This window comes from Acomys russatus, chromosome 20 (assembly GCF_903995435.1).
Source record: "Acomys russatus chromosome 20, mAcoRus1.1, whole genome shotgun sequence".
Taxonomy (NCBI): domain Eukaryota; kingdom Metazoa; phylum Chordata; class Mammalia; order Rodentia; family Muridae; genus Acomys; species Acomys russatus.
The window spans coordinates 44,949,225-44,964,974 of record NC_067156.1 but is presented as its reverse complement, the minus strand read 5'-3'; the positions used below and the strand labels follow the sequence as shown (position 1 = coordinate 44,964,974).

The 15,750-nt window shown below is 39.2% G+C and overlaps 1 protein-coding gene across 1 annotated transcript in view; it reads left to right on the top strand.

Moving 5' to 3' along the window:
• Nucleotides 1-15,750, top strand: part of Fbn2 (fibrillin 2) — a 202,684-nt gene that overhangs the window by 109,224 nt on the left and 77,710 nt on the right. Inside the window, exons 16-20 of the mRNA XM_051163405.1 lie at nt 4,459-4,611; nt 5,348-5,401; nt 6,944-7,069; nt 9,883-10,008; nt 15,246-15,365. Coding sequence (XP_051019362.1) covers nt 4,459-4,611; nt 5,348-5,401; nt 6,944-7,069; nt 9,883-10,008; nt 15,246-15,365 — 579 coding nt within the window. The remainder of the gene's footprint in view (nt 1-4,458; nt 4,612-5,347; nt 5,402-6,943; nt 7,070-9,882; nt 10,009-15,245; nt 15,366-15,750) is intronic.

Genomic DNA, 15,750 nt, shown 5'->3' with positions numbered 1-15,750 from the left:
AGCACCATTTGTTTGGGTAGAAAATTATATATTGGTCTTCTTATATGACAGCAGATTTCCTCAGTACTTGTTGCATTCCTTGTTGCATGAGGAAAAAGTCACGCCTATGTATTATTTGAATTGGCTCTTTAACTTAGATTTTTTATTATATCTTTGTTTCTATAAGAATTAAGTTTTCTTTCAAGTTCCATAAAATTAATCTGTGATTTTAGTGTACTAAAGAATCATGATAACAAGTAGTGTAAAGAAGAGACAAAATGTATGTTTCCATACCATCCCCATCCTTTTAAACTTTGGAGTGTTTTTTCTTTCTTTTTTTCTTTTTCTTTTTTCTTTTTTTTTTTTTTTTTTTTCAGTAGACAGAGCAGATCTCATAATGAAGGAAGAAAATTCAGGCTATTTCCATAACTTAACATTTAGGTAACAAGAAAATTCTATGATGAATTCATTTAATGAGAATGATCTGAATTTAGAAATTACAATGTTCACTAGTGTATAATTAATATTCGTAGCTGAGTTAAATAACATATTCTCTTCCCAGCTCACCTCTCCAGTAAGTGAGGGTGGAACTGTATTACCAGAACTACCCTAGGATGGCTTTGCAAGTATTTAAAGTCACGTTCTTCTTGTGTGCCTGCCATATGAGGCCTCCTCTTCAGGTGACCCACTCCATAGACATATCATCCTCTGCCCTGTCCACTGTGACCCGAGGTTAATGTCCTCCTACCATCTTTTCATCATCACACAGTGGGCGTCATAGCATCAGACCTGTTTCTTTAATTGTATAAAAGTCCCTTCCATGGATCCCATGGGACTCTTTTGGTCTTGACAAGGTGTAAGGAGGAAGAGCGTCATTTTATAACCCAGGTTTTTTGCACTGGTGTGTGTGCGCGCTGGTGTGTGTGCACGCTCATGTGTGTGTGCACATGCACACACACACACACACACACCTCTCTTAAGAGCTAGATTGATGATTGATAAATGGATAAATGATAGATAGATAGATAGATAGATAGATAGATAGATAGATATGGATATCCTTGATGTTGGGCAGATATGAGAGATCAGTCATTAATTTCTCCATATCTTCGGGATGGGATCTCAAAATTTGCCTTGCTATTAGAAAAATTTTCACTAAATTTTCTTTTTAAGCAGGCTTTTTAAAACACTAGCTTTCAGACATTTCATCATGTTTCCAAACACTAGCATAGTTTTTTTTTAAATGTTGATGTTATTTTCTTCACCGGTTCTGTTATTTGCCAGTTGTGTCGTATTGGACAAGATACAGTCCCTCTCATAAATGCCTTTCTTCATTAGCTCTGTTGGTTAAATATGTTAGTGCTAAAGACTTCACCTGTGTAAAACATTTTATGGGGTCAGCTCAGAGCAAACAGTCAGTAAGAAAACTACACTGGGAATGAAGAGATGGCTCAGAGGTTAAGGATAGGCAGTGCTCGTGCAGAGGACCCAGCTTTGATTCCCAGCACTCATTTTTGGCAACTCAGTCTCCTGTAACACTAAATTCAAGGTACCTGGCATTCTCTTCTGGCTTCCTGGGCACCTGCACTTATATGCACACATACACACTCACGCCCTCACACACATATTTAAAAATAAAATTAAATATCTTGTTTAAGAGAAAAATAGTACTTTTTCTTTTATCACCTAGAACAATAGCATCATATCTAGTGTGAGTCTTAAGAGTTCCTGTTTTATGTAAATATACATAAAGATATATTTATTTAATATATATTATATATAATAAATATGCATATTTACGATACACAAATATTACACACACACACACACACACACACACACACACACACACACACACATATTACTCTGGTCCACCCAGTTCCCACATAGAAATCTTATGAGTATGTTTTCATAGGTCACTTGGTGGTAGTAGTCTTTCCTATTGTGACTGAGATACATTATTAGTGAAATAAGAGTTACAATTCCATCTTGGGATCCTTGGTCATAGAAGTGTCCTTGTCAAAGATCAAAGGAGTAAGATTGCTATCCCTTGGGGCTTTCTATTTTCTGAGTGTTGCTGGCCCCTCACTTAATGTTTAACAAACATTCCTGTTCATTTTACAAACTACTTAACTGGTAAACAAGGTGTGTAGCAATCTGTTATAGACCATGTAATGGAGATCTGAAGTCAGGATGGGTGTGGTCCTAAGAACCCACACATGAATTATACTGCCTTCTTTATTGCAGACCTTCTGGTATAGACTATTCTCAATAAACTAGTTAGCCAATCACAAACGGATACATAATGTTCTTGCTTCCGTAATAGGTTCCACAGCTTTTGTCTACTTGTTTTTTTTTAAACTGCTTTAAGTTTATTATTTATTTATCTATTTATTTATTTATTATTCTTAGCTTCATGAGTGTGTTCCTGGATGAGCTTATGTGTCCGATATATGTGCAGGAGTTCTCCAAGGCCAGAAGAAGGTGTCAGGTCCCCTGGAATAGGAGTTACAATTGGCCATAATTTTCCATGTGGGTTGTGGGAACTGATTCCAGGTCCTGCAGTAAGCACATGTAGCCACTGAGCCATCTCCCCAGCCCAGTCAACCTGCCCTTGGAAAACTGTACATTGTATGTTCTTGCCCTCAAAACAGCAGTATCTTTGACCATACTCTCATCCCTTTTAAGCTAATAAGTAATCTCCAAAATGCTCACAGAAATCCTATTGTAAATCAAAACTGTGTTCCTAGGGAATTTAGTGATACACTTGGGATCCTCTTCAGTGTGAATACACAAACATCTCGTTGAACAGAGCTGTGAATCTAATTCCTTTAATGGTAAAAATGTGCTAGAGCCTAAGAAAATATTAGAAAAAAACGCTCTAAGAAACCGATGTATTTCCATCCAGTTGTGAACAGTGTTAGACACTTACAATGGGGATGTTTCTGAAGAAATAGCCATGTTCTACTGCTGAGAGGCTATGCTGCCTCTCTGGCCTTTAAGATGTTCTGATTTTTAAAAAATATTTCATTGTTTACTGTAACATATTTCATAAGACTCGAGAGTAAAGGAATGAGAAGTCACTCAAGCCTACACTGAACCCCAACTTGGGCCTTTTGACAATCTGTTGCTTACACCTATTTGCCTGTTCTTCCTCAGCCAGAGAACATTGGCAGCCTGACTGCTTCATGAGACCATGTCTGCATAGCCACTCTATACAGTGCCAGAGGGAGAGAGAGAGGGAGAAGGGAGGAAGGGATGGAGAGAGAGAGAGGGTAGGGGGCAGAGAGGATAGATCACTTTTCTTTTTCTTAGGTTTGTTTGTTTCTTAGGTCTGTTTTGGTTTTGGTTGTTGCTTGTTTCTTTCCTGCAATTAAACACCAGGACCAAAAACGCAAGTAGGAGAGGAAAGGTTTTATTGAACGTACACTTCTGTATTGATGTTCATCACTAAAAGAAAATTAGGAAAAGAACTCAAGTGAGGCGGGAACCTGGTGTCAGGAGTTGATTCAGAGGCCATGGAAGGGTGCTGCTTACTGGCTTGCTCCCCCTTGGCTTGTTCAGCCTGCTTTCTTATAAAACCCAAAACTAGCAGCCCACGATAGTACCACCCACAATGGCCTGGGCCACCAACTGAGAAAATGCATTTTAGCTGAGTCTCATGGACGTATTTCCTCGAGTCATCAAGAGGCTCCTTCCTCTCTGATGACTCTAGCTTGTGTTAAGTTAAAGCAAATCCAGTCAGTACAGTTTTGGTTTGTTTGTTTGTTTGTTTGTTTGTTTGTCTGTCTTAATAGTGTCTCACTATGTAGCTGGCCCAGAACTGACTTTGTAGACCAGGTTAGCCTTGAACTCACAGACATCTGCCTATCTCTGCCTGTCTCCTGAGTGCTGAGATTAAGGGCATGTGTCACTGTGCTCAGTTCAAAATTTTTTAACATAGCTATTATTTAAGCCACTGAGATAAATACATAGCCTCTGAGATAACAAAACAAAACAAAACAACAGCATCCCTAAAGGTTGGAAAGAAAGACTTCCTAATTTAAAAAGTCAAAGCAAGCAATCTCCTAGGCAGCACTCAGTCTCTTCAAGACAATTTAACTTCACTGGTCCTTAACAAGAGTTAAGTGCCAGGCTGAGGCTAGGATGCAGTGATGGGACTTTGAAATAGTGGGTTGTAACCTTCACTATACCCTTAGCCAGTGAAAGGCCCTTGAGAATAGTTGGGACAAAGGATGCTTGTGTTGCATAGAGAATCCTGGTGGGACAGGGCTGGGGACCACATTTGTAGGTGTGTTTTCATTCATCTCCTTAGTCCACAAGCATTTGTTCATTCCTTAACTTTGAAGATGCTAAGGATGCAAAATAAGAGAAAATGGCAGATGTTCTCCACACATTCCCGATGTAGTAGCCTCTCATGCTAAGGAACCTTCCATTGTACAGTCTGGGTCTCTTTTACCACCCTTTTATTTCTGACAGACACTCACATGCGTAGCACCTGCTATGGCGAAATCAAGAAAGGAGTGTGTGTACGTCCTTTCCCCGGTGCAGTGACCAAGTCTGAATGCTGCTGTGCTAATCCAGACTATGGCTTTGGAGAGCCCTGCCAGCCTTGCCCGGCTAAAAATTCAGGTAATTACTTGTAGTACGAAACTAGAAACTCACCAGGAGAATTTGCCCCCAAAATACTTTGAAGCGTTTTCTTCTTATTCTGAACTGAAGATGATAAGACCAAGTTTGCGCTGGTATGTGAGACAGGAAATCAGCAGCCTGCGGTTGTGTGCATGCCTTAGCTGTATCCACAGTGATCACTATGAACAAGACCCATTTGCTGGTGCCATTGTGATCGTAACCCAGATTTTATGTGTGAACACTGCTCTCAGTTCTCTTGATCTGTGTTGTTATTAGGAATATAAATAGCTTCACATTGCACCTTTCACAATTCAACTTACAAATACAAGACAATCTGATTGAATTTCTAAAAGTCTTGATACCTTATGTCAATCCCAAGGTGTGTATCAAGGTTGACTCTTTTCATCCATACTTTCAGTGAGCCTCTGTACATAAGTAAAATAATAAACAGACTCCCTGTATTTTACTTTTATTTTTCTGTGGTTTTAGAATTCTTGAAATAATTGTGTTCTAGAAACAGGGACTTTTTTTCTTAATAAAATAAATATACATAAGATTGTTATGTTAATGACTGAGTATGGAATAGGCTTGGTATAGCATGTCTCTGTTTTCATTGTTATGTTAATGACCAAGTGAGGCTATAGCTTGCTTTAATTTTTCTGTTTCCATTGTTATGTTAATGACTGGATTTGGAGTGGGTATGGCTTAACATTTCCTGTTTGTTTTCATCACACAGCTGAGTTCCATGGCCTTTGTAGCAGTGGAGTAGGCATCACTGTGGATGGAAGAGGTAATTCTGTTCAACTCTCACTCCTGTGATTGTAAAATATTATAAATCTTTCTGATAATCATATGAATATGGTTTTAGTTACTGTGAAAATGCATAAATGTAGACTGACTGCCTGAACCGTCTTTCAGAGAAGTAGTTGCTAAGTTAGATGATGCTAAGTGCTAAGTGCTAAGTGCCATTTCACATGTGAAATTTTCATTACAGACAAATATTTCTCTGTTAAAGGTGCTTCGTGAACATGTTACTAACAATCCACATCCATGATTTTATGTGTGTGTTCATTTAATACAGCACTGTATCAAATAAGTATACAGCCACGGCTATAAAAATAGCCATCTTTAAGGGACATTTGATATGGATCAAGCCTGGGATATAATAACTCAAAATAACTAAGACTTTCTGTGCTAAAAAACAAAAAGAAACAAACAACCACCAAAATGTTTCTGTCCAACTGCAGAAGTAAACTTCATCCAAGTTTTCTCATTTCAAATTTAGCATTATACTTTAACAAAACTATGGTAAAGAGAGCAAGTACATCTGTGTTTAATAGGAGAAAATGTTTGAGAAGACTGTCCATCTTCAGGTCGTGGTGTTAAGTTTTAAAGGAATAGCTGAAATCAGAGAAAGGGGCAGTATTTTACTGAGATATTTTTTCTCAAATGTAAAATGAAAAATTAAATAGGTAATCAGAGAGTTTCTAAGGAGTTCTTTCTAATTCCTTATCTTCTTTTTTAAGACAAGAGTCTCAAAGCCCAGGCTGGCCCTAACTCCTGATTCTCCTGTCCTGTTCCAGGTGCTGGGGTTATAGGGATGTTCTGGCTGTGTACTCTTTCCACTTCCTATAAACAGTCATTATCAGGATTTGAGCACAGTGAACCAAGTGGGATTTTTGCACCACAGTTTGTGGTGGTTGTTGTTGATTCCTTGTCAATGGCCTCCAGCCAGAGCCCATTGCCTGTTTGGAATTATGTTTGTTTCACTGGAGTTCAAGTGTACCCTGCCCCTGGGCGACAGCAGCCACATGTCCATGCCTGTTGTAAATCATTGGACTGTCAGTAGCCATGTTTTATCATCTTTGGGATTTGTTCTAACTCATCAACAATTAGAAGCATTACACATCCTATTACTTAGGTAATTGCTAAATATGAGAACAAAGCAGGGACATCCTGTGCCTATAAAATCATACAGGCCTTCCTAATAAATCTCCATGCTTTAATTAGACGGCTGTAATACCTATTAAATTGAATTTTCCTTTGTATTTTGAGCCAACAGCCTATAAATTTTCTTTATTAATTTTTGTCAAAAATATAGACATACTGTATGACTTAATTGTCTAACTGCTGCCAGCTTCTTTCATTTTCTTCTTTTGACTGAACCAGAGAAATGTCTTCTGTCCTTCAATTTTAATTTCTTTTTTTTTTCTAAAAGGCAAACAATAGATCTTCAAAGTTAGATACTTCACATGCTGAAAGCTCCTTATTCGATCCTCATTTATCAGCAAACATGTATCCATGAGTGTTAAACATGTGATATTTCACACAGATATCAATGAGTGTGCTTTGGACCCTGACATATGTGCCAATGGGATCTGTGAAAACTTGCGAGGTAGTTACCGCTGTAACTGCAATAGCGGCTATGAGCCAGATGCCTCTGGAAGAAACTGCATTGGTAAGTTACTGGAGATGTGCATACAAGAGCCATTCATGCTGCTTAAATCCCGCGGATAAGAGAAGACACGACAATGAATGATGAAAACTAGAAATCCCGTAGCTTTCCCTCATTGACTGTGTACATTGATATAAACGTATTAGAATAGAATTTCACAGCACAACATCGAGTTTGTTGCGGGGTACTTATGGTTTAAGATAGTCTTCTCCCAAGTGAGTGACCACAAGTGAGTTATCTGCCTGTTGCTTCTCTGTAGTTACCTTAATCCCGAATATTTTCAGTGAGGCACCGGGAGTTCAAACACTAATGCTCCTGATAATAGTACGTGTGGAAAGAGCAGTGTTCCCAGTTCATGGATAAGGTTTGGCTTAATCAAGAAAACACTACTTGCTACTGTGTGCCTAAATGTGATAGCAGAAATAGGTGTGTCTCCTTTTTATCTTATAAGATTGTGTGAAAAGAGTCGTGTGTGATTTATATTCAGCAGAAGGAAAGCTGTGGGAAAGATAAGGGCACGTCCAACGCTTTATTAGTTTATGTATTAAGAGACTAAAGACAATCAAAATTGTCCCACAGAAAATTTGAGTCCATTTCCATAAAATGAGAATGATTAGATAAATCATTATATATAATACTTACAAATTAATCCACAATGCTTTTTACAACCAAGTGATTGATTATTGTGAGTAAAGAAACAATATTCTATTTCTGCTAATGGCTTTATTACTTAATGTATCCATGTGATCTTGAGTGTAAGACATATACAGATGGGCTTATGTTAGTTTCTTACTATTATATGTTTCAGTAGATTAAACATCTGCGGGAAAGAGTACCAGCCAAAGATCACGGAACAGTTCTAAAAGAATGCAAATGGGCCAGGAGTGGAAGGGACAATTACTAGAGACCTTGCCTAGCACTCTGGAGGCCTTGGGTTTGATCCTGGGCACCGTGTAAACCGGGGTGGTGGCACACATGTATAATCCCAGAACTTGGGAGACAAGAGGGTCAGGAATTCAAACTCCATCGCTATCATAGTCCCACAGTTCCAAGTTAGCTTCTAAGCTCAGGTGAGTGGGACCCTTTTAAAACCAGGGAAACTATGTGAATGTTCCCACTCTGCACACAGGTGACATGACCATGACTGTCATACTTTACATTTTGTGGGGTTTGTTAACATTTGTAAATGAAGGGACTGGAGAAATATCTTAGCAATAGGGCGTTGGCAGCTCTTCCAGAGGACCAGAGTTCAGTTCCCAGCATGCACATGGTGGTTCACAGCCATCTGGGACTCCAGTTTTTGAGAAAACGTGATGCCCTCTGCTGACCTCCACAGGCATTGCATGCACATGGTGCACAAGAATACAGGCAGCCAAAACATTCATACATATAAAATAAAAAAATAAAAGACAAACGTGTAAGTCTTATCAAATGATTGATTCTTTATTTTATTACCCATTTCTCAAGAATTTGAACTGTGCCTGTCACAAAACATACATCAGTGTCCTAAACTTCATGAGCACAGGATGTGACCTCATTTGGGATTAGTTATCTTTTTAATATTTTTTTATTTTTTGAGAAATTTATACATGCTTAAAATGCATTTTGATCATAGTCACATCCCCTGCCCCTTCCCCAGCTCCTCCCACATTGATCTCATACTCTCTCACTCCCTCCAACTTCCTGACTTCTATAAATAAATAAATAAATAAATAAATAAATAAATAAATAAATAACCACTTGAGTCCAGTTTGTGGTGCACATATATGTGTGGGTATGTGAACATCCAGTGAGGCATGGTTGACCTACTAGGGGCCACAGCCTTGAAGAAAACTAACTGGGTTTATACAGTTCTAATTGTAAAATACATATTAAAAGCCAGAATCAGAGCAAAAACAACATCCAAAGTGGGAAAAACTCGAATAAGACAAAAAAGGTAATACCATCGGTGGTAATGATATATGAAATCATTTTCTGGCTATCAGGGGGACTCTCTGACAAAGGGCAATTGTTTTCAAGACCAAAAAAAAAAAAAAAAAAAAAAAAAAAAAAAAAAAAATGAAGCTTTAAGCAAAAGGAACTCTTTATCAGTAAGAATAGTTATTATTTCTTTCTCTCAGTAATTATACTTGCTGATAAGAAGTCAGTGTAACACGCCTGCAATCTCAGCACACAGTAAGTGAATTTGATGCCAGCCTGAGTGACACACTGAGATCTGTTTCAAATAAAATGAAATCAGATAAAGTCGATGTGAACTTCTGAACTGTGGGTTTGAGACTGTCCCCTCTGGGCCGTTCTGGGTTGCTACGGGAATGTACAAAACGCACCAGCAGTGCTCCATCAGTAACTCATCTTCCTTAGCTAAAACCATAATAGAAAAGTAATGAAATTTTTTTCCTTACATGACACTTAATGAGTCTTAGGATTTTAATCAGAAAAAAATACCATATTTTATTATATGTAAACTCACAAGCAGAGGAGTTTGACTTCCTAGTATGTTTTATTGGTGCTTTAAGCATAAAAATAAACCTAACATAATCCCATTTAGCGGGAGGCAGGGGAGGTAACTGAAGGAAAACAGAAGAAATGTGCCCTTGCTAAGGCCTAAGCATTTTTAAGGACTTCAGAATATTGTAAAAGTATCCACCCACATAAGAACACACTCTGCACACCATCTGAACAGCACTGGGTGTGTTTGCTCTAGTGTGATATAAAGATAGTGAGCCAGAGAGGAGAGTGGGGAACAAAACAGGAGTGGAACATAGGTGGTCTGTGTGGTGTGCCTTTAACCATTTCTGTCCCCTGACTGCTTGCAGACATTGACGAGTGCTTGGTAAACAGGCTGCTTTGTGACAATGGCCTATGCAGAAACACCCCAGGCAGTTACAGCTGCACATGCCCCCCTGGCTACGTGTTCCGGACAGAGACAGAGACCTGTGAAGGTAAGGGCTGTCTTCCTTGACTTGACAAATCCACGCCCAGGAAATGCCTCAAGATAGATCAACACTTGTCACACAAGGGAGCATCATCAGAGTACATGAGTGATGTCTTCCTTGTTGTATGATCTCTGTCCACTGATTTGGAAGTTCTGCAAATGGCATTCATATAAACACAGTTTATAAACACTGTTGGTTTCTTTCTGTTCTCATAGACTATCAACAAGCATTTGGAAAAACCAACAGAAAGAGCCATTGTATTTTACTTGTTAAAATAACACATCTGATTTTGTTCACTTGGTTTACCCTTTTTAAAAAAAAATCACTTTGACACATTAACCTACAAGCCTACATTCCAAAAACACTCAGCTGTTAGCCACATTATTATAAAAGAGATGGTTTATAGTATTCAAAATCTTTTTAAAGAAATATTTATCTATGATGTATACATTGTTCTGCCTGTATGTGTGCCTGCATGCCAGAAGAGGGCCCCAGATCTCATTATGGCTGGTTATGAGCCACCATGTGGTTGCTGGGAATTGAACTCAGGACTTTGGAAGAACAAGTACTCTTAACTTCTGAGCCATTTCTCCAGCCCAGTGTTAAAAATCTTGACTCAGAAAAACATTTGGAGCCTATATGAAACTAATTCCACACTGAAATATATAATTTATGAAAATTACCATTTCTGTTTGACAAGTCAAAGGGTATCATTTGGGTTCATAGACCATAAGTCAATATTTTAAAACTTCTTTAATGCGGTGCAAGTTGCTTGAACAAGTTAAATGCTTAAGGGCATGTCTGTTTTCGGTGAGACTCAGGCTATGAGTGCATTCAGTAATGATTTGGTATCTTGATGGCAATTCTATTTCAAAATAATCTGATTCATAACTATTATTCGCTATCCTCCTGCACTTTCTTTCCACTGTATGGGCCTGCAGGCAACTCCTATAAATATGCTCAAATTCAGTTACTACTTCCAAATAGTAACTTGTTTTAGGAAAGTTCATAGTAATTATTGCAGAATAACCCTTCCCTCTTCTGTGGGTGCATTTGTTCCTCTCTAACCCAATAGCCAGGAAAAGTATAATAGCATCATTGTTTATTTTTTTTTAAGATGTTTAGCATCCTCTTTTCATCTTCTTCTTTAACTTCAAAGCATTCTTGTGGACAGAAACAAGTTAGGACTACTGAACAAGATGCCACAACACAAATGTCTCAGCTGAAGTCAGTGGAACGCAACTACAAAGCACAGCTCTAAGTTTGCATTGAGTTGTGGGCTGGGGAACCTCTGAAGAACAGTAATTAGCCAAAAGGTGTAGGTGGTAAAGAAAAGTAGTCATTTACATAAAATCATATTTTTGTAAGTTTAGCTGAAGTAATTGTTTCCTTATATTCTGGTAGGACATTCCCATCAGTCCCGGGTTGGGGTACATGGTAGGACACCCCCATCAGTGCCGGGTTGGGGTACATGGTAGGACACCCCCATCAGTCCCGGGTTGGAGTACATGGTAGGACACCCCCATCAGTCCCGGGTTGGGGTACATGGTAGGACACCCCCATCAGTCCCGGGTTGGGGTACATGGTAGGACACCCCCATCAGTCCCGGGTTGGGGTACGTGGTAGGACACCCCCATCAGTCCCGGGTTGGGGTACATGGTAGGACACCCCCATCAGTCCCGGGTTGGAGTACATGGTAGGATACCCCCATCAGTCCCGGGTTGGAGTACATGGTAGGACACCCCCATCAGTGCCGGGTTGGAGTACATGGTAGGACGCCCCCATCAGTCCCGGGTTGGGGTACATGGTAGGACACCCCCATCAGTGCCGGGTTGGAGTACATGGCCTTTCTTCTCCACAGATGATGAGTGGGTTCTCTAAGAGTAAGGAACATCTCTCAGTAAAACCAGCTCAGCTTCCTCCGCTATGTATGCGACAGTTTCCATGTTCTGGCTTCCATTCGCTCCTAACACCCATTCTCCCTCAGCATTGCTCTGAGAAAAGCTTGTCTGGGAAGATTTCCCTGTATTTATTTCAGAAGGATGAGATAAAGGCTGTCTAATATTTTCCTTTGTCCTGGGTAGTCACCTATCTGCTACCTTTATCCATTTTACTAATTCGGGTCTCTATTGAAGGGTAGGTTTGTCTAGTTCTCAAGAAACTTAAAAAGCAAAAGTAGATGAGATGTCACCTCGATTAGCTCAGAACTGTCAGCTATTGAAGCTGGTTTCCCATCTGTAGCAGCCTTGCCCTCTGGTGATCAGGGGGGAAAAAGAGTGGGAACCACGTGTTTGGGCTCTGGTTCTGTGATACGTCCACTGAATTGTCAAAACAAGTAGGAGTTGAAAGGTACTGAGAAGTGACCTACCAAACAAGTAAAAAGACATTTAATAGTGAAACGTTGGATGACCACATAAATGTTAAAGCACTTCAGTGGCAAATCAGCCAACAAGGAAGGTTAGAGAGACATCTTGGCTTATTTTGTTCAAAGGCACTTGTTCTTAATAAACCTTAGCCTTTCCTTTGATATGGAAATGACTTTTATCTGTCATTCATAGCAAAGAAGTTCATTTGTATAAATACAGATAAATGATAGAGAGATATTTTGGCTCCAACCTTATGATGTTGATGGAAATTTCTTTTTAAAAATGATTTACACAGGAAACTTACCCAAGACATGTTTTACTCACTGTTAAGTTATTTGCATTTCTTCAAAAGTTTTCCCCTACACTATGTATGTATAGACCCAGAGGCGACTCATTTCTTCTCTCCTGGAGTCGTCTTGCTGACACACGGGCCACATACAGTCAGTTTGTCAGCCTAAGTTCTTTTCACTGTATTCTTTTTTCACTCATTCCTAAGAGCTAGACAAAATCATTACCAGATTCGTTGTCAACTTCAACCTTTTATATATGTGTTTTCTCTATTCGCTTATTTTGTTTGTAATTCATGTTTTCAATAGACCGATTTGAATATATAATAAACAACAGTTAACAACAAGCAGGACCTTCTTCTGTATTTTAGGCTGAAGTTACCAAAAAAAAATTATTTCATTTTGCTTGAGCTTGGAGAATCTGTGAAAGTTAAAATTTTTACATCAAGCACTGTGGTTTAGATTGTGTTTCCAGTGACATAACTAGTTAAATGTAAACCAGATGTGCTTTGAAGTTTATTTCCAGAAATGTACAGTGAACTGTTTCAATTTCTGGTTCCATGGCATTTATACCATAAAAACATTGTATTTAAGGGAAAACTAAATAGTTGTTATTTGTAGTTGCCGTTGTATGTGTTTATAGCCTTTGAGCTCACTGTTACTTAATTCAAAATGGGTATTTGTAAAACTATGACATGGGCACTTATCTTTTGGGGGAATCTTCTTATAAATTAATTAATTGGAGAATTAAATATGGGATACCCTCAGATGAGTTACCTACTTCCTGCTCCTCTAGTTTTTTTCTCTTGTGTTCTCATGAAAAGGTTTTAGTATTACAGAATATTTGCTTTCCTTTAAATTAGTGTACTATAAATACTTTTATTTCTCTTTTAGGAGGTCCTTTTCCACTGTAAGCAACCTGAAAGCAAAACGCACTTGTATTCCCCATAGTAATTTATAGTTCAAGAACTAAATTAATACCTGGGCACCTCTTTAGTCATTCTGAAATAGCAGTAATTGTGCTTTATATAGATTTTTTAAATTAAAATATAATTATATAATTCTCTCCTCATCTCTTTTTTCCCTCCAACTCCTTCCATGTACCTGTCTCTTAAGTTCATGGTCTCTATTTAATTTTTGTTAGGTGTGTGTGTGTGTGTGTGTTTTCCTAAATATATACATGTAACCTGCTCAGCCTATACATTACTTGTTTGTATATGTTTTGGGGTCTGACCACTTGGTGTTGAATAATCAATTAAGGTCCCTTTCCTGCTCTCAGCATTCCTTGCTTATGTGTAGCTCTTTGTTTAGAGTTTAAGCCTCCATGACGTTTCCCCCTCCCCATGTTAGCATGTCTTTGGCCCTTTTACACGGATTTTTGAGTTGCCGTTTTTAAACCCATTGTGTGGCAGTCAATTCTGAGCCTGCCCCTTTCAGGACCAGTTTAGTTACATTTTATTTGAGATAGTCAGGAGCAAGCCTTATAGCCTTCCTGCTTTATTTACATGTCTCCTCCAATATTTAAAAAAAAAGAAGTACCTATATTAAATCCAAAGCAATGCAGAGAGAGGAATGCCTCCTTGGGATCTCAGAAACCCTACTGTTTAACCTAAAAGTGTTGAGGTGTGTTGGCATGTTTGGGATAATTAGGCAGGGAGAGGTGGGGTGTGAGTGATGACCTCTGTAAGCTGAGTGGTTGAATTTGTATGAAAAGTGTCCCTAGTGTTATTGTTCATATTTTAACTGAGACTTGTGCTTACCATTTATTAACTCACGCGTTATGCTAATTAACTTTTTAACCTTGAGAATTTCTTGGCCACCTCTTGAAAATGTAGGCGTACTGTGATTCTATCTGCTTTTGATACCAACAGGAATTGCTGAGATTACTGGTATACGATTTGATTAAATACTGAGGTCAGTAATTATGGAGTCTGCTGAGTAAACCTGGATAGTTCTCTTTCTGTTTTTAATGGTTCTGGAGACTGAACTCGGGTCCCGAGCCTGAGCGACTCCCCCGCCCGGCCCCAGCTCTAGGTCTCCTAATTTCTATCTTGCCAAAGTTAGTCGTGTAAAGCAATTCTTTAACCACAGAAGTACAAACAGCTCAAGAAAGAGAGTGGTGGATGGCAACTGGGGAGAATCCTGTAGCTAGGAAGGGTATCCCAGGCTTCGTCTCTTGGTTTGTTTCTAGGAGTGTAGAACGAAAGCCAGTGTTGGTACATTTTGTCTTCCAAGTTTCACAGAAATAATCACCCTTTGTTGTGCCGGTGAGTTGCACCTGGAGCTAGAACCTATTACACAGCAAAGCCGATCACCTGTCTATAGTTAGGGCCAGTGAAGCCGCTCTTACTAAAACCTTTTCCAAATAGGCTGTTCCTTATGGTCCCACTGAGTCCCCAGTCAGGTAGACGCTTATGCATCCTGTAGAACACATGTCTTCATTCCTCCATTCACTTCAGGCCTCATAGATCCATATTAAAATTATAAGAGCCAAGTTTCCCAGACATTCTGGCATAGCGTGGCTTGCTGGAATAATATTTTCCAGAAACACATGGCAACTCTAATGGAATCTTTTCCTTCTGGGTCGTAGATGTAAATGAATGTGAGAGCAACCCGTGTGTCAATGGGGCCTGCAGGAACAACCTCGGTTCTTTCCACTGTGAGTGCTCTCCTGGCAGCAAGCTCAGCTCCACTGGACTGATCTGCATAGGTAAGATTCCTACAAGGATTTCCCAGGGGAAGATCATCCTACACCTCAGCCTTCTGGAGGTGAAAACAGAACTGACAGGAAGAGGGTGAAAGAGCGAGGCTTAGGCAGGCTTTAAACTGTTAGGTTCTAGAACCCCCTCCTTTCATGTCAGTAGACACGTGCTGTCTGCCATGGTTGTAAGCATTTCTGTCTACGCACATTTTACCTTGGAATCCCTTAGGCATGGTACAGTCAAATCCCCATCACAGAGCTTTAAACCTGCTGTCATAATCAAGGACGTGATGGGATTTGGATTCAGTTCACAGGACAAGAATTTGGAGATTTTTAAACATTAACGCATATCGAGGTGGTTCGGTATTTTCCTTTCCTCTCATCAGTCACAAGT